We start from the raw sequence: 19,775 nt of genomic DNA, 5'->3' as shown, positions 1-19,775 counted from the left end.
AATCTCCATATAAGTTTTGTACATGTACAAGTTTAGCCTAATAAAATAAAGATCATATAGAATGCTACATGTAGCCTTTTGCAGTTCATGGTAGAGGTTAATAATATTTTATACCTTACATTTTGTAAATGGTTTAGTTTTATTTAGCTGGTGACTAATCCAGAACTTTATGAAAACATGTTAAGATACAAACATATTTTGTGCCATTTATATCCATTTTGTGCTTAAATATTATATATATATATATATATATATGTAATTATGTTTCCTACTTTTTCCTGGAAATATCCCTTTGGAAATTCTCATTTAAAAAACTTGAACCAGTTAATAGACTTTTTTCTTTAATATTCTTTTATTCTTTCACTTGATTTTTCTGTCTCTGTTCATGTCTCTTTCATTCTTGGTTTATTTTCTAATATTCCTGGAGACATTATTTAGCAACTTTTAGAAAGAATAAATTGAGCTGGGTGCCAGTGGCTCATGCCTGCAATCCTAGCTACTCAGGAGGCTGAGATCTGAGGATCACAGTTCAAAGCCAACCCAGGCTTTGGAAAAGCCATGAAACTCTTATCTCCAATAAACCACCAGAAGTGGCACTATGGCTGAAGTGGTAGAGTGCTTGCCTTGAGCTGAAGAGCTGAGGGACAGTGCCCAGGCCCAGAGTACAAGCCCCATGACCAACAACAACAACAAAAAGTAAATTGAAAGAAAATTTCTTTGTGTGCTTAATGCATAAAAGTGTTTTTTTTCTAACTCCATTCTTAATTAACAAGTATTAAGGACTGATCTGACATTACTTTTAAATAAATCTTACCTGGCATAACAATGATATACAACAAATGCTAGTAGTGACTAATTAGAGAAGTGTGTGTGTGTGTGTGTGTGTGTGTATGTGTGTGTGTGCGCGTATGCCAGTATTGAGACTTTGACTTTCCACTCAACTTTATAACTCACAGATAGCGCTCTACAACTTGAGCCGTGCATCAGGTTGGGCTTTTATGGAGTCTCTAAAATATGTCTGTCCAGATTGATTTCAAACTGTGATCCTTATATCTCAGTCTCCTGAGCAGCCTGAAGTGTTGGCATGAGCCCCCAGCCCCCAGCAGGTTTAAAGGACCCTTAAAACATGTGTGAAACTCTAACTGGGTATAAGAAAAAAATCTACAAGACTCACTAGGGACATAGAAATTCTCCTTGGGGTTCTTTATGGGTTGAACATTAGAAATTTTAAGCTAAGAAATCGTTTTCCTTCAGAATTCTGGAGTTATTGCATGTATTATCCTTCATCCATTTTTCCCCTTTTGCTTCTGAGAAATTAATTTTCAAGTTCTCATTTCTCTGCACTATTATTTTTGCTCAAAAAGCTTTTAGAACACCCTTATTACTTCCAAATGACCGTATTTTTTAAAATATGCTTTATCTTCTCCCCCTTTTTATATTGGTTACATTTCTAGGTTAAATTTTATAATTCACATGGATTTTTTTTATAATTATGGAATGTTCTGGCAATTCACATTTGTACAAGGCCCATAAGACCTCTCTGCAGAAGCCTTATCAACTAATGGGGCTCTGGATGAACAGGCCAAGCATCAAGCTGGCCTTTCTATGTCAATATCTATGATCTTTTTGGCAGGAACTTTTCCAGAAAAATCACTCTCTTCCTTAAGCAACATACCCATGGTTCTAGCATTCTATAAGCTGCAGTTTAATTTTTCCAAGAATGCCTTCCCATTTCAGTACTTAATATACTGGCCTGTACCCATTCCTTCCCTCCCCCCATATTTAGCACACTGTCTCTCATCTACCTTTTGTCCCTTGGGTGTCCACAATATTACTGTGTGTTCCTTACAATTGTCTTCAGAAATTTCCATTCCATTTCCTGCCTAGAGGAGGAAGTACGGCCGGATTTTGCCTTTTCATATATAAGTACTTCTCCCATAGTTCCCTTTGCACCTCTACCTGCTATGAGCAAGTCTGGTAGTGTTACCCACCAAAGGAGTTTTAGATCTAAATTTCATGTGTTCTGAAAATGTCATTAGCTTTTATCTGTCTCCTGGCCTTCCAAAATATCATTTCAATAACTTTTCCATTAATAACTAATTTCCCTTTGTTTATTTCATTAACTTTCATCGTCCTTGCTGCTCACAAAATGTGTTTTTCCTCCATAAATAGGTTGAAATTTTTTCCATTTTTATCAGGGAATTCTGTTCATTTTTAATAACTAACTTAAATACTGTGGTTTATCTTGATATATTGCTTTCTAGAAATGATATTTAACAGTGGCTCTGAGTGACAGTACTCGTTTCTTCAGCTCCAGGCCAAAATTCATATAACAAAACCAAAAAAATGCCTAATATAAAAGCAAATTTAGTATCTTACTCGAATTTCTATTTGTATCCTTTCTAAAGCATGTGAATATCCATCTCAGTTTTACGCCATTTGTCTTTCTTCATTTAATGTCCTATGCCTATTGTGCTCAAGATCCTTTGGCATTATTTTTGTGCAAGTACTAAGGCTTTCACTCAGGGTTTAAGAGCTGTCCTCTAGCTTTTTCTGCTCAAGGCTGAAAGTCTAACACGTGAGCCACAGTTTTACATCTGGCTTTTGGGTGGTCCACTGGGGGTAAGAGTGTCATGTACTTTCTGGCCCAGGTTGGCTTTGAACAGCGATCCTCAGATCTCAGTCCTCTGAGTAACCAGGGTTATAATCATGAGCCACCATGGTTCAGCTACACTTTGACATCTTTATTATTAGTTGCATGCTTTCTTGACTTCGACTTAGAATTCTGAGAATGCTCCTGCTCACACCTACCTTCCACTTTACTTACCTTATTGTGCTCCTTTTCCCAGGCAGATCCTCGCAGCAGCCAAAAGAGCCGATCAAGTGGGCCACTTCCTTTGGGTGGGATCAGACAGCTGGGGATCCAAAATAAACCCGCTGCACCAGCACGAGGACATCGCCGAGGGCGCCATCACCATCCAGCCCAAGAGAGCAACGGTGGAAGGTACATGGCCTGTCACCAGTGGGATGTGTTCCTAGACTGGCAGCTGTTGGTTGGTGGCTAGAGGGTGTGTCTCTTTGGGGGAGGTGATGTTTGTAGATAATATCTGCAGAATCGTGCAACTTTTAGCCATGAAATCGAAAAAGATGCCAAGCACCTCGTCTGTGCTTTCCATTGACATTCCTGTTTTGTCAAGATCTTTTCTTTCATGATAATATCACAATTAGCCTCTATTCTTCCTTCTTGCTACAAGAGCTTTCCAAGAGAACATTACCATTAATAATAAGTGAAATATTAACACATCCAAGAGTGTGTGTAAGTACTCCGCATCTTTGCAGAGATTTTCCCTTTGTGATTTATCCTCTATTTTCTTAGCAGAAAACTACAAGGATCGTTTTTCCCTCTCATGCCTGGAGTATTCTTCTATACTCGAGAGGCCTCTGATTACAGGCACCCCACTCTTCACAGAACCCCATATCAGCTAAGATCTCTAGGTCTTTGTTTCCTACTCTTCTCTTGTTTTTCTAATTTTTCCCCTTTCTTTCATTTTTCCTTCTTTGGTGATTAGAATTTATTCTCATCTTGCATTTAAAAAGAAGACTTATTACTGAAGTAAGACTCTATGTAAGCGGGGGGGGGGGGGATCAACTCCTCTCCTGACAACAGTCCTCCATCTCTTTCCTGATGAATCATGTCTCTATAGTTTTCCTAAAGCATGCTTTTGCAGGTTAAGTAGAACTCCATCCATTTACTCAAAAGGGATCAAATATTTGCATTTCTTTCTATTCTCTCTCCACTCCAATGTAATTAATTATTCTCCCCAGAAGGTAGAATGATGTGTGTTGGTTTTTATGAAACAAGTCAGGTTTTGGTTCTGCCTACTGCTGGTCCCTCTCTGTGTTATCTGAAAGAGATAAAGATCCCCTGAGTCACTTACGTGTACACCACAAGGCTTTGAATTATTTTCATTCCTTAATACAGAAGATTGCCTATCTTCCAGCACCGACCAGTGTATTTGCAGATGGATTGCAAGGGCAAAAGATAGTATTTTACTATCTCTACTCCTTTTCACTCAGAAATATGTATCTATTATATTCCTGGCTTTGTATTGGGACTCAAGAAAACAAAAGGATGGAGATTAAAATTTTCTCACCCTCCAAACACAGAGTTGTAAGAAGGAACACAGTGGTCATTTCTGTGCAATGGCGATGTGGTGGTTGGAGAGACCACCTGATGGGAAGCTGATGCATGAAGTAATGATGGAAAGATAATGAGGAGGAAGACCACAAGGAGATGGTGAAAGAGGAACAAAATGACAGACACAGGGTGAGCTGCCAATAATTCATTATGCAGCATTGCCCAACTCTCCGCCATCTTGAATTTATTCTACAGTGTGCCCAACACTCCGCCATCTTGAATTTATTCTACAGTGCCATCTGTGGCCGTTACATTCCATCTGAGATGAGGGCAGTAGTTTCTGTTCTTACTTCCCAGCAGCCCACAGCTGCTGCTCTATGACAATGCCTATAGTTAATTTGCCTCAGTGAAAATATGTCTGTAGGTGCCTTTGAACTCTGGCACTTGGTTCTTTGCCTATGGTTTGCAGATCCTCAAACAACTTGTTTAGGTGGTTGTATGTCAGAATGAGTGAGGCATTGCCAGCTACACCAGGACCTGGCATAAAATATGGCTGAAAAGTAAGCCAAAGTTATATTGAGGAGAGTCTTGAAAGCCGTAAGATGAGTTTGTGTTTTCTTCTGCAATTGTTAAGAAGTAACCAAGAATGTTATGTGAAGTGGGTCCAGGAGGGGAGACCTGGAGGACTCCATATCAGGCTGAATGGTGATAGTTGGTATTTGGAAAGAGAGAACATTGCAATGTTTGTTGTAGTCCTCTCATCTTAAGCTTGAGATACTATGTGGACATGGTGCCTGTATTCTATGTTTACTTAATCCTAGGACCATGGGATTGTAGGAAATCACTCATTTTCTCTAGGGCTTTAAAAATACTCAAGAGAAAAATGCTACTGTCAGGTATATATAGGGACACACAACTTTACAGAGCCACAGTAAGAACAGTCTAAAAAGGAAAAATGGAAATAGGTATGGAAAAGATGAAATAAAGAAGTGTTATTAGAAAAGCAATGGTCGAATGTAACAGAACAGTAAACGTTTGTGTAGAATTTTCTGCTCCTACTCAGAGAAGAGTGGAGAGGTCCTTTCGGAGAAAGGGCCAGTGCTTTTCTCTAGCCACACGGCCATTGTGGGTGATTACAAAGAGGATCCAGCATCTTCCTTTTCCCTATCAGGTGGAACATTGCTCATGCAGCTCTATGAAGTTACAGTGCTGTGTCCCAGAAAGTGAAGTAAGAACTGTATTTGGTCATGCTGAGGCTTCTGATCAAAGCTATGACATATCTTAAAAAAAAAAAAGAAATTAAACAAACTACAAATGGAATATCTTCTGTCAAGGCAAGCAGGTTTTCTTATCTTGCCCAGAGTTTGTGTTTGTTTTATGTTTGCTGGTTTTTGTTGTTTGCTTGTTTGTGTTATTTGTTTTTGTTGTTGTTGTTGTTTGTTGGCTCTGTCATTTCTTTTTCATGATGGACAAGTGTTCCCATTAGATTATTCCGGACTAGAAGCATTCTGCAGTATTTAGAATATACACTTGTGTCTTTGCCAAAGCTAAACACCCAGATATAAGTAGTAAAAACCTAATTCGTCATCTACATTTTCACCCTGTACATTCGCATTCTGTACATGTTTTGCCAACAACTGGATTATTGGCTCACCTAACATAACAAATTGTTTGAGGCCAAAGTGCTCACAGGTGCAAAGCTTCTGTGAAAAGTAATCTTTTTAATCTCCTTGTATGGCTTTTATAACTGCTCTTGTTCTGAACTTATAGGGGAATAAAAGAGCTCTTGGTGTTTCCTAGCTACAAATGTTGCTCCTCCCTATTTCAGTACAATGGTGATAGGATCACAGGCAGGGAAGGATCAGCTGTGGTCTTACTGGCTGTCCAGCATTTGGGGGGGCAGATCTAGGGCAAGTCTCCAGAACTTGGCAATTCTTCCATCTCCCTGGCCAAAACACTTCTGTAATTTTTAGTTTCTCTGTGTTTTGTGATGAGCCAAGGAATCCCTGGCATTTTCCTCACTTATGTATTGGCCTGTTAACTGAGATGCTGCATAAAATCCTGGGCAGTGCCTGGCTCTTCAGAGAAGAACATGTCCAAATTGCTTTCAATTCTTTGCCTCCAAAATGCCCTGTATCTTACACAGTAGGCTGTCCTGGACATCATCCTCTTAGCCAACAAGGGTCATGGACCAGCATCTCCTCATCTTTGCCATTGTCATTAGCAACAGGAGCTAAATGTCACGGAGAGTGAATTTTCACATCACTCTCCTGGCCCTCATGGTGGCTGATGACTTTGCAGTGGGTCTCAGGAATGCTGGATCATGTGAAGAAATAGCCAAAACATAAAAATAAAATAAGGTCTAGACCCCACGTAAAAGGATTTTCTGGTTTGATTCAAGATGGAATGAATTCTTTGTTTTCCATACACCAGACATTTCAAAGCTGAAAAGGTCTGAGCTACAATAGTTCTGATTCCAAATTAGCTTTGCCCTTCTTCACCCTTTCTTGCTTACCTGAAGGGTTGTACAGACGTCCCAGAGTTGTGCTTGCTGTCAGAACAGAACACCAAGAATGAAAAGCTGGCTTGAACCTCAGTGCTACTTCTATGCAAAGCACACGTCTTTGAGACCAAACCCCCAGTGACTAAGGGAACAAGGAGCCACCATCTGCTCATGGAAGTGTGGTGTAGCAACAGTTTTCCTACGCAAGCAACAGGGGCCGTTAAACAGGATCTCATTCCTTTGACCAATGAAGATGGACTGTTTGTCCACCTTCTCAAATTCAACTTGTTTGAAAATGGAGCATAATTTTGGAAGAAAAACTCCATAAAAGCAAAACAAAAGTTTTAGTTGTCAAATTAAAAAACAACAACAACAACAAAAATAGGCATAGCTTCCTCCCAGACCTCTAGACTCGTATGTGAGTTTATAAGCTGTGTATATTCTACATACAAAAATAGATCTCAGTTTGTCCGGGCTCAGCCATGCTGTGGTAATGGTCCAAATGTACAAAATGAGCAAACAAGCTTTTCCTCACTCTGGTAAAGTCTAATGTGGCTCTTTGTGACTTTTCAGGAGATCGGACAAAGACTCCAATAACTGTTCAATCTGGGTAATATTGTCCAAAGCCTGGTTGGAGTAGGTTTAATAGAGGATGAGGGGGTCTTGATCATAGTTTATATGTCACCCCACCAACCAGCTCCAAAGTTCACGAGCTCATTGTGTGTCCTGTGTGTCCTGGGTTGATGAAAAATCTTCTCCTAAGAAGAGTTGAGGAAATATGGAAAGAAAGGACCACAGATGATCGGGAATTTCCAGGGACATGAATAAAATACATGAAATTAAGAAAGGGGATTTGAGAATTCAAGCCAAGGGATGGATGAAAACACAATGATATTAGTCAGTGAGAGGTTGCAGTAGAAAGAAAGGGAGCCCCGGAAGGGGAAATTGAACATGTGAAACTCTATAAATTGGCCAAGAGCAGGGAAAGTCACAAACACCTGAAGCGTTATCGCTAGAATACTCTACCACCTGTTGCCAAAACAAAGTGTTCTGAGATCTATCCACTACCTGCTTTCCTTCTTGTTTAGAACCATGTTTATTTACTCTCTTACCACAAGGACAAGGAAACTGTTCATTTCTCTTTACCATTTAAGAGAGTATTGACTTTTGCCTAGAAGAAGGCAGTTAATAACAAAATGGTGAGACAAAGGACAAAGGGTGAACCAATGCAACAGTGATACTCACAAGACACTGTGTTGAAAATGAGATTTACAACTTCCGGAAGGGGGGAAGTCGGGGCAGGGAGGGAAAATGGGAGAAAAAGGAGAGGTGGGAAACGATGTTTGACAAGAAATGTACTCATTGCCTTACTTATGTAACTGTAACCCCTCTGTACAACACCTTTACAGTAAAATTAAAATGAAAATTATTGAAAGGTAATGAAAGATGGCTAAAACAACAAAAAAAGAAGGCAGTTAAATAAAGACTGAAACGAAGTTTTCTCTCTTTCTTTCTCAAAGCAATATCCAATCTCAGGAGCCTACAAACTCTCCCATGAGTAGCAAAGCACTGCACTTAGTCTAGTAAATAGGTGTGAATAGTTTGGGTTGACTATGAATAATAAGGCACAAATGCTTGAGAACTGTTAAATCCAAGACTGAATATGATATGAAAGAAAGCAGTAGGGAGAATTTAAAGGTCCATTAAGTTGAGCCAAATAGTGGCTGGAGGAAAAGTGACCTATAAAAACTAGGCAGTTAAAGGGGCTTTGTTCTCTGCTCATTTGAAAAAGGGAGGGGGAAATATCCTTCTCAGGAAGAGATGTGTGCTATAGGTTAATTGAAATTTTCAGATGGAAGTGACCTTCCTATAACTCTTAATTAGAAACTAATGTTAATCAATTGTATAAGGGAATTCTATACCCATAGTTTCTAAGGACTGTGTCTACTGTACTGTTTATAATTTGACTTAGAAAATTACTTTCTGGTGGCTCATGCCTGTAACCCTAGCTACTCAGGAGGCTGAGATCTCGATCAAAGTTCAAAGCCTTTTATCTCCAATTAACCACCAGTAGCGCTGTGGCTCAAGTGGTAGAGCACTAGCCTTGAGCTGAAGAGCTGCCTTGAGCTGAAGAGCTGAGGGACAGCATGTAGGCCCAGAGTTCAAGCCCCATGACAGATCAAAAAAAAAAAGAAAAAAGAAAAAAAGAAAGAAAAGAAAATTACTTTCCTTTCCTCTTAATGCAGCAACTTTTTTTTGGGGGGGGGTCAGTTATGGGGCTTGAACTCTAGGCCTGAGCACTGTCCGCTTAAGGCTAGTGCTGTGCCACTTGAGCCACAGCACCACTTCTGGCTTTCAGGTGGTTAATCGGAGATAAGAGTCTCACGGACTTTCCTACCCAGGCTGGCTTTGGACTTTCCTACCCAGGCTGGCTTTGGACTTTCCTACCCAGGCTGGCTTTGAACGGCGATCCTCAGATCTCAGCCTCCTGAGTAGCTAGGATTACAGGTGTGAGCCCCGGGTGCCTGGCCTTAATGCAGCAACTTTTAAAACAATTATTAGTAAAAGATCTGATTACTGTTTTTTTGTATCTGTTTGTCCTGAGGTTTGAATTCTATCCCTGAGCTTTTGTGCTCAAGGTTCACACTCTTCCTTGGAAGTTAACTAGAGATAAGCATTTCAGACTTTCCTGCCCAGACTGGCTTCAAACCATGATCCTCAGATCTCAGCCTTCTTGGTAGCTTGGATTTCAGGCATAATCCACTAGCACCTAGCTAATTATCACTATTACTATCTTTTGAGTCTGCACTTCAAAACAGAAGGTTAGTTTTCCTTACTGAATTTTAAGTTGGGGCATAAGATAGAAAAGGGCTCCCAAACTCTCATAGGTTGGTGCCTTCATTCAACATATCTTTACAAAATAAGTTGAGAATGCCTTGTAATTCTACCTTAGAAGTAAAGAAATAAGATGCTGCCCTATATTAAAGAATCTAAAGTCAAACAAAGTATATGAAGATACCACAATGTTAGAGATGAGTCAGGATAAGCCTTGGGCTGTCTGGATACTAGTAGGTACAGGTTTTCACTGATAAAAAGAAGCATTGCTGAAATTGAGCTTTGAAGAAGAAATATCGTAGGAGAGAGGAAAAATGGAGGGGCTTATTCGGGTGGGAACAGAACTTTTGAAGGATGGAATGTACCATAAACACTCTCTCTTCCCTGTCAGCTGGCAGAGGGTAAGACAACTAGATGAGTGACAGAAAGACAAGAAATGCATTGTACAGATCCTGTGTCTGTATTTCCTGAGAGTCTGAAGGGAAAGGGAACGATCCATAGCCTGTTGTGTATTGGGTCTAGACTGAGATAGCAATCTAGAACCAGATGGATTATTCTTACATGCCTAATCGACTCTAGAATTTGTCTTAAGAGAATCAAAATCTGTACCATATAACACACTGACTTGAAATTGGAATGAATTTCAGTTAGGACTAGCTTGGCCGAGACTTCTAGTAAATTCTTACATAAAAGCTAACTAATTCCTTAAATTACCATGACTAAAGCAATATTAATTTTATTCAGTTTTTTCACTACTTACAATTTATATTCTGATTTAAAGGCCATGATTTTTCAAGTTTATTACCTTTGGTTATTGTGAGATTTTTTTCTAGAAGTGTGATTTGCATAGACCAAGATTTGCACATTTTAAATGCACTACTCAGTGACTTCTTTTATATGTATATATGAAGGTAATTACCAAAAATATGTCATCTCTTTTTTAACTCAGCTAATCACTGGGCTGAAAAACTCAATTTATATTCATAATAATGAGGATTTCTTATATCTACTTTCTTCTAATAAACTATCGGAGAGTTTTTTGGGCCATCCTTTTTAAATATCTGCTTTATTTATTCCATATACTTACTATTTACTGGAATGGAGTTTTTAATTAATTACTTTAATTATTTATTTGGTTATGAGGCTTGAACTCTGGGCTTGGGTGCTATCCCTCAGCTCTTCAGCACTCTAACCACTTTAGCCACAATACCACTTCTGGTTTTCTGAGTGGTTTATTGGAGATAAGAGTCTCACGGAGTTTCCTGCCCGGGCTGGCTTTGAACCTTGATCCTCAGATCTCAGCCTCCTGAGTAGCTAGGATTACAGGCCTGTGCCACCAATGCCCGGCGAGTATTTAATTTTTAAGGTAGAATTTAGGACTATGCTTGTGTTTTGATAAACAGAATTTTACTCTAAGGTCGCAGGAAATATTTATGAAACATATGTATAATAAAAAATGTATATTTTTTGTTGCACAGCTGGAAAAGGAAGTATTGTGATTTGATGATGTCATCAAATTTAAATATGTTGTCCTGTTTGTTTTTAAAATGTGAAAATATTTCCATCATTCAAGGGGAGTCCCCTGGTTCGGTTTTCTGTTTCCAGTTCTACTGTCCTTAGAGGATGAATATTGCCCTCTTTTTTGCTTCATCTGTATAGAATTGACTCTTCATGTCACATCAGATGAGTCTTGGCTAGTCTTGAACTTTGTAGAACTATTGTATTGTATGGAAGCATGTAATGTATGTGGGTGAGGGTAGCTGAGATTTTCTTCATTCAGCCTCATGTTTTAGACGTGGATCCTCACTGTTCTGTCTAACAGTAGTTGCTTTTTGGACTGCTGTGTTCTATTACATTGTTCCAACATTCTACCATGTGTTTATCCGTCCTCACATCCTCTACATTTGCTTTAAGAGTACTCTGCAGATATGATGTCTAATAGCTCCTGTTTGGAGCAGAAAGATTGCATTAAAGCACAACAAATATTGCTATTTTTTTCTACTTTCAGAAGAACATGGCTTCTCACACATTTTCCCACTAATGTGCCATTTTGATAAAGTAACCTGATGCTTTCCTCCATCTTCCTTGTATCTCACAGTGCTAGAGCTCCCTTAATGAGCTTTTGATGCTCTTGTGAAGAAAAGTCACCAAGAAAAATAATAGCTGTGGATGGAAGGCAGCAGGATTGTCAGATAATAGACGAAGATATGGCTAAATTATGCAGGCAGTTTCAGAAAATGGAAAGGATTCCTATGATCTCAGTTATGACATGAATATTAAGAATTCACGAAGTTCAGCTATTAATGATGATACTAATAGATTTTAAATTTAGCTGTGATTTTGATTTGTTTTTCTACCTATAAACTTGATTGCTTCCAGACAGATACAGGTATACCTGAAGGAAAAGGTTCAGTTATCTGATGAATTTGATGAATACAAAACCAACCTCCTCCTGATCCCTAGAAACAATTCATCATTTAATTTTCTGTCTTAGGATCAGATAATTTTAGAATTAGCTATAAATCTTCCACTATTTTTTTCTATTTTTAACAAAATAAGTCACTTGTACAATATTTCTGTTTTCCCATTTTAGGGCATTCTTTAACACCATTGAGTTAGTTGCAGTTGTTAGATTTTTAGATTTTTCATGGGATATAAATTTGACAGCATCTAATCACTTTGACACTGACATTTGGGGTGCTAGTTTATTCTAACCCCACAGAATTTACTTTTTTAAGACTAAATTGAGGATTAGAATTCCATATGGAGTTTTCAATAATAAGAATCTGTTATGCCTATGCCAAGAAAAGCATGGCATTTCGGGCCCTCTTGAATTGATTATTTCTACTGTGCACATTCTTCATGCAAGTGTTGGTGACTTACACTTTGATGAGGTTATAATCAATATTCATGTGAATGGCCTCCATTAAACCAGTGTGTAATTCTAAGAATGACCCAGGACATTTTAGATATACTCAGTAGATAAGGAAGCTGAATCCCTTAACATTAGCCAAGGAAATATCATTTGAAAATGGAGTATGTACAGTTGTTACTATTTCCTTAATGAATAGAGCAGTTAGAAAATTAGATGGAACCATTAACCATGTTGATGGTGATATAAGTTTTTAAGACACGACACACAATTATAGACTCATGCCTATAATCCTAGTTACTCAGGAGGCCAAGATCTGAGGATCCGGTTCAAAGACAACCCCCGCAGAAAAAAGTCCATGAGACTCTTATCTCTAATTCACTACTTAGAAAAGGCCAGAGTGATGCTGTGGCTCAAAGTGGTAGAGCCCTAGCCTTGAACAAAAGAGTTCAGGGCCAGTGCTCAGGCCCCCAATTCAAGCCCCCTGACTGACCAAATAACAAACAAACCAATAAACCAGAATCCCTTGACATTAGCCAGGTAAATATTGTTTTAAAATAGAGCACGTAGAAATGTTAACATTTCCCTCATGGATATAGCAATTGATGAAGCCGTTTTCCTAACAATGTACAGATGAGTTTTGGTTCATGAGAGGTGAGCGACCGTACCTCTTTTTGTGCTTGACCACCAACACATGCTGTGTATACGTGATACAGTGCCTGGACCAGCCTGGACCTATGTGTTAATAAGCCATGGAAGATAGGAGAACAGAAACTTGGGGTCTCTAGTGATTATTGACATTCAACAATATCCCTAGACTTTATTCTTTTCAGAGTATTTGCAAGGAAAGAACAATGTACTCCTGTCAATATAAGATCTCATGGGTAATTAATTACATTAGTTTCAGCTAAATATGTTGTATTCTGATGCAAATTATGTTAGGCATCACAAGCTCTACTGTAAACTCTGCACGGGTCTGCATCTGCATTACTATTCATCCTTACCTCAGGAATTATTTTTTGTTTGTGTTTTTTGTTTTGTTTTGTTTTAGCCGTGGGGCTTGAACTTGGGTGCTGTCCCTGAGCTCTTTTGCTCAAGGCTAGTGCTCTACCACTTTGAACCACAGGGCCACTTCTGGTTTTCTGTTGGTTAATTTCAGATAGGAGTTTCACGAGAGGGCACCCATGGCTCAAGCCTGTAATCCTAGCTACTAAGGAGACTGAGATCTGAGGATCATGGTTCAAAGCCAGCCCAGGCAGAAAGTCCATGAGACTCTCTCCAATTAACCACCAAAAAATGGAGTGGCACTGTGGCTCAAGTGGTAGAGCACTAGCCTCAAGCCAAAGAGCTCAGGATCAGTGTCCAGACCCAGAGTTCCAGTCCCACGACTGACAAAAAAAAAAGTCTAATAGACTACTCCCCAGGCTGGCTTCAAACTGTGATCTTCAGATCTCAGTCTCCTGATTAGCTAGGATTACAGATGTTATTCCCCAGTGCACAGTTTAAAACAACTGTCTGTCTGTCTGTCTTTTTCTTTCTTTTTTGTCAGTTGTGGGGCTTGAACTCAGGGCCTGGGTAGCATCCCTGAGCTCTTTCACTCAAGGCTAGTGTTTTACCACTTTGAGCCACAACACCACTTCCCTTACCACAGAAATTTGTAGCATAGAAATATCGAGAAGATTTGCAGGGCAAGTATATGTGGCGTGGATTTGGTGTTCCCATATGTCTGCCTGCTGTTTATGGGACCAGTTAGGGTCTTTGCAGGTGTTCTTTCTTCTGACCATAAATTAAAGGTCTATGGAAGTGACAGTTGATAAAGACCATAAAGTAAAGGCAGATCCCAGGCCCTCTCATATTTATAGTCTGGCCTGTATTAGAGGCATTAGCTCTGTGATTTTAGAATTAATCATAACCTGCTTTCTGCCATGAAACATCATCAGAGTATTGGAACCAAGGCTGTGAAGTCACCAGAGGCACATTCTGATGACAGATTCTCTCCACAACTTTGTTTCTGTGCTCCTACTTCCTGTCAGAGAGAGATGGGATCCCAGGGTGCTCATTCTAAGTAAGACAGCTGCGTTGGAAACCACTCCATCCATCATTCAGCTTCCTGTACCCGGGGCCCCACCAGAAGTTGCTTTCCTTACCACCCACTCACATCAGCTCTTGGAGAAGAGAAGCCACTTTAACCCATGAAGAGCACAACAACTGTGCTGCCAGTAATCAAGAGTTGATAGTCTGGAGTTTCTTTCCTCATGAGAGAGAGAGAGAGAGAGAGAGAGAGAGAGAGTGTGTGTGTGTGTGTGTGTGTGTGTGTGTGTGCAGCCACCACAGAGGGACTGGTCTTTTCCTTGTCTTGTTTTGATGAACTAACAGTCAAGATTCCCCAAACAGGCTGGTGAGTGGAGTGGACCATCATTTCTAGATGTATATTAATCAACATTTTACACTTTAAGTCATATTTTCCTGCTTGATAACTGCTATATTTAGCAGCTCAGGTTCATTATTTCATGAATAATCAGAAGTATTGTATGTGTGCACATGTTTGTTTTCTTTTAAAATACATGTTTCTATGTGTTTATATGTATATACCAGTAAACTACATGTATATATTGCCCTTTGAAATACACTTGCTTGAGTAAACAATGTTTTGTTTTCAGAGAAATGTGTTGAATATCTAATTGCATAGATAGTAAGTTTTTATAGGCCAAACTTTAAAGTGATACCTTAGTGAGTACTGTTGGGAAAAAACTAGATAGCACCATCGACTAACTCTCAGAATGACACCTAGGATGAAGAAATGTAATTATGCAGTACAAAGAGAGTATTAGCACTACTTAAACACAGGGGTTAAGAAATGGAGCACCCTCTTTCTCTTTGCTAAATGAGACTTATAAGGTCTCATAAAAAATGCACTAGTAAAAAAATCAGGTAACTATGATAAGAATATGAGGGAGAAATCAGCACTATGTAAAGCTAGTTGCATTTCTCTTGATCAAGTATGTTTTGAATTTGTAAAGCATCAACATGTCTGACAGATGGGTGTAGTTTTTGTGTGATGATATAAGCAAGAGCTTTAGAGAAAACATCACATGACTTCTTGTTCTACCTGAATGATTTTAGGATGGTAGAAATACAATTGAGGCCTTTGAATGTGGCCCTCTACCAGTTGAACCCTGTATCTTCTGTAATTTCACAGAGACCCCTCTCTAGACTAGGAAAACTCCTACCTGGCACCTACTTCACCCAGTATCATCTTTTTGTACTTCTAGCTCTTTAAGGAAAAAAATCAAAATTTACAATATAATATTAAATAGAAAAAGGAAATCTTCAGCTCACAAAGAATTGCACTGAGTGGTAATCTGACAACACAAATTGTAGTAGAAGAGTTGATGGTGGGAATGTAAATTTGTTCAACCATTCTAGAAAGTAGTATGGAGGTCCCTCAAAAACCTAAACACAGAACTACCTTTATGACCCAGTAACTCTACTCTTGGGGCACTTATCCAAAAAATAATAAAATAGGATACAGTAAAGCCACCTGGACAACCATGTTCATTGCAGCACTATTCACCATAGCCAAGGTATGGAATCAGCCCAGAAATCCCTCAATGGATGAATGGATCAAGAAAATGTGATGTGATATATGTATATGCATATATATAATGAAATTTTACTTATGCATTAGGATAGTGCATCAATTGCAAAGAAATGGAAGGACCTGGAAAAATCATGTTAAGTGGAGTAAGTCAGGCCCAGAGAGAAAAGGATGTGCATTTTCTCTCATATGTAGAACTATGTTTAATTTATAAATATATAAGTAAACACTTTGGAGTAGTATCCAAGTATACATAAATGTATTGACTGAAACATGGTAGATTCAGGAGAGAACTCAAATGGAAGAATTTCTTAGAAAGGCTAACTCACTCCAACAAAACAGATGACAGACAGCAAGTACTCAAAAGGGGGAGAACGTAGTCATAAAATTCATATCATACAAAATTAAGAAAATTGAGGGAAGGGGTGAGATTGGAAGGGATGGGGGAGTTCCATGAAGGTGACATTGATCAAGATGCAGTGAGTGTATCCGTGAACTGCTTTGTTGAATGACAGCTCCTCTATACAACTACTTCAAACTAATCTTTTTTTAAAAAAATGCTTCTCCTGTAGAGCAGCAAAAAAGTGACATGTGTCTTGCATGTGTAGGCCAGGCAGGATGGTTATGTACTTATAATCTCCCTGAAGGAAAGTTCTGGCACAGGTATCTTTTATCCTTTATGAAATGCTAAGCTCACGGTGGCTGTAGACAATGGGCTTGAGATGGCGTGGAGTCTTGACAACACATGGGAAAGAAATGAAGAGGACAAACATGAAAGCAGTTAGCTGGTGCTCAGTCATGTGTTCCACTGCTAGTGAGCTCTCCTTCCCCTTACCCCAGCAAGCCTGTGTTCTGTGGAAATGCATGTGTTTCCTTGGTAGAATAAATAAGCTATTGGCTTTCACCTTCCAGCTGAAATGGGCATCCTGTATACATTTTTAGTGGCGATCACCTGTTCTCTGATAGAACTCAGTAGTTGCTGTTGAGTTAGGAGTGTGTTCCTTCCCCTAGGCCATCGTCAACATTTCATGAAGAACCCCATGCCCAGCCCCTGCAAACTGTTCAGAATTACTTGGAACAGAATTGAGCTGTAGTACTGAGAAGATCATAGAACCCGCATACAGGTTCTATGTGTTGAAGGAATTGACCCAGGGGTTAAAAAAAATAGCTTCTTTATGACATGGAATTTATCAGTCAGTTTATGCAAGGATTACAGGGTAAATTAAAGAGTTTCAAGAGATACTCTTCAGGTAAATGGAGCAAAGAGCTGTGGGTGGTTTTTCTAAGTAACTGGACAGTGGAATAATGTTAACTTACCCCAAGAAGCCTCGTTCCAATTAAAAAATGATCGCAGTAATAGCTGACTGAGGGCATTTGGGTAATAGAAGAGGAAACATAGACATCAGAGAACAATAATTCTCATTGTTCTAATAATGATCCTATCCTATCTAATAACAATCTGACTCCTCAGTAAATTGAGAACTCGGCTTTCCCATGGATAATTGTAAATATCCAGGGCAGAGCAATGTGACACTTTTCTTCCCACACTGAAAAGTTGGAGAAACTTTCTTTGCCAAATATGTGGTTTAGGATAAAGTCCTTATGAACCTTTTTGTGATGGTTTTTATAAACTCACAGATTCTGCTAAGCAATGTTGAGGTCACATTACTTTGGTGGGGTGTGACACACAGTGTCGAGAGACAGTAAACTATGAGTACTCGTGTTTTCTATAATCATCTTTTCCTATATTTCCATGATCCTTGCTTCTAGTTAGACGGATGACATTCTACAAGGGAGTGCATATTATCTTCACTTTAGGTCAATTATTTACTTTGGAGACCTATCTTACACTGGAGGAGGGGAAAATAAATACCCGTGTAATCATGAGAATTAGTAACTGACAAGCCTTGCTCATGAACCTTAAATAAAATCAAAGTCTGTCACAAGCCCACCTGGTTTGCCTCTGTGATGTGCTCCGACCACGGAGGGGAGAAGCAGAGCGTGTGGGTGTGTACCCCAGGCGCAGGGCAGGTGAAGCCCCATCGTCTTGTCCCTGCCCCTAGCAAAGCACCAGGCTGCATCTCTCATGACGTGCAGGGGCTTCAATTAGGTACAAGTAGGCACTAGCACAAAGAGGGAAATGAAGACAGGTCATGCTGACAGGTGCTTCTCTTTGTTTAATTTCGGCACAGCTTCTGGCTTGGAGAAGAGAGCATTAAACAGAGCCATTTAATCGAATAACACACTTCTGTGTGAAAGCCATTGGCCACAGTCAGGTGACACTAAGAGATAGAAACACTTCTCGGATCTCAGAGTCTCTGTAGATGATAGTGGGGTGAAAACCCAAGCATGGGAGATGAAGGAAATCATCTGTACAGGCATGGGGATGGTATTATGAAGTCATGAATTGCAGTCTAGGAAATAGCTATGCAAACTGGTTTATAAAGGTCCTGAAGTGGAGAGGGTTGTTCAAAGAGCATTGGCTGGTTGTTTCTTTGTTGTGGCTGTTGACCCAGCTTGAGAGCTCTGACGATGGAAATGACACAATTCATCAGTGAATAGACATTCCACATCAAGGTGTGCAATGATGCATGGGGCATGTGGTCTTCTGAGCAGCCCAAGGCAAGAAGGAATAAAGGTGATCGCCATTTGTAGCTATTTTAGAAGGCATTTTTTTATTGTTGAAATATTTATTCACATACTACGGCCCCGATTGTGCAAGAAGTTTGATGACCAAATAGTCACACAGTGTTTAGAGAAGAAGCCAGCCTGACACAGAGAAGAAAGCTGCAACACCTGAACTGCCCTCTGCCCATTTCTTAAAGGTGCAGCCAGGTGCTTCTTTCCAGAACGACACAGAATGTCCTGAAGTAAGTGTGCTGCCCCCAGCTTCCAGCTGGGTTTTACCACCTGTGAAGACTGGAACCTGTCAACTGAATAGCTCTTCCCTCTCCATTTTACCTCCGTGTGTTCACAGTGCTGCATGGACCATAGACCTCCTTCTGAGCCCCACAGCTGGGGGAGATCAGATTCCAGAAGTCTGGTGACTTGTCACAAAGGCACCATAGGTAGCTGTTCATGTGAACTCCAATTCTTGGCTTTAATTTGTGAAGTGATTTATATATATATATATATATATATATATGCATACATATGCATAGATCATATATATGTGTATGCATATAGATTATATATGTACACATATATAGACCTCTACATATACATAGAAAAGTGTGTGTGTGTGTGTGTGTGTGTGTGATATGTGTGTAATTGTTATATTAGTGGGATTTGGTGACTGTAATACAATACCTGACTCAAGCCACCTATGAAGCAAAGAGGTCTGCTGGGCTCCTGATGGTGGATGTTAAGGTAGCCACGTTGCTTTGGGATTTGGGTGATTGTTCGGCGCGTCACCGTGGGACTCCACATCTGCGCAAGGGTCTGGCTACTCCTCAGTCAGGGAGCAGGCAAGACCAGGGATCCCACTTTCCCCTCTGAGGGCGCAGCCACAGTGAGCTAAGGATTTTCCATGAGGCCCCAACTTCTGAGGTTCTGGATGTCACAATCCTACCCTCAGCCCTTGGGGCCCGAGCTTTACGCTTTACATGTGGATCTCTGGGCCAGGATTTGTGTATTTTTAATAAGGCAAAAAAATCTTTTAATAAGGTAATAAAATGTCCAGAACATATGACCCTGGTGGAAGGAAATATATGTGCTGTGGATGAGCATTTGCTATTTTGATGTGTGTGTGTGTGTGTGTGTGTGTGTGTGTGTGTGTGTGTGTGTGTGCGTGTGTGTGTATGTGTGTGTGCGTGCGTGTGTGTGTGTG

General features: G+C 39.7%; 1 protein-coding gene across 2 annotated transcripts in view; it reads left to right on the top strand.

The window, feature by feature from the left end:
• Nucleotides 1-19,775, top strand: part of Grm7 (glutamate receptor, metabotropic 7) — a 595,106-nt gene that overhangs the window by 303,081 nt on the left and 272,250 nt on the right. For both annotated transcript variants that reach the window (XM_013010417.1, XM_013010416.1), the window contains exon 4: nucleotides 2,850-3,004. In XM_013010417.1, coding sequence (XP_012865871.1) covers nucleotides 2,850-3,004 — 155 coding nt within the window. The remainder of the gene's footprint in view (nucleotides 1-2,849; nucleotides 3,005-19,775) is intronic.

Source organism: Dipodomys ordii, unplaced genomic scaffold (genome assembly GCF_000151885.1).
Source record: "Dipodomys ordii isolate 6190 unplaced genomic scaffold, Dord_2.0 Scaffold12, whole genome shotgun sequence".
Classification (NCBI taxonomy): Eukaryota; Metazoa; Chordata; class Mammalia; order Rodentia; family Heteromyidae; genus Dipodomys; species Dipodomys ordii.
This window is presented reverse-complemented; position numbering and strand designations above follow the sequence as displayed.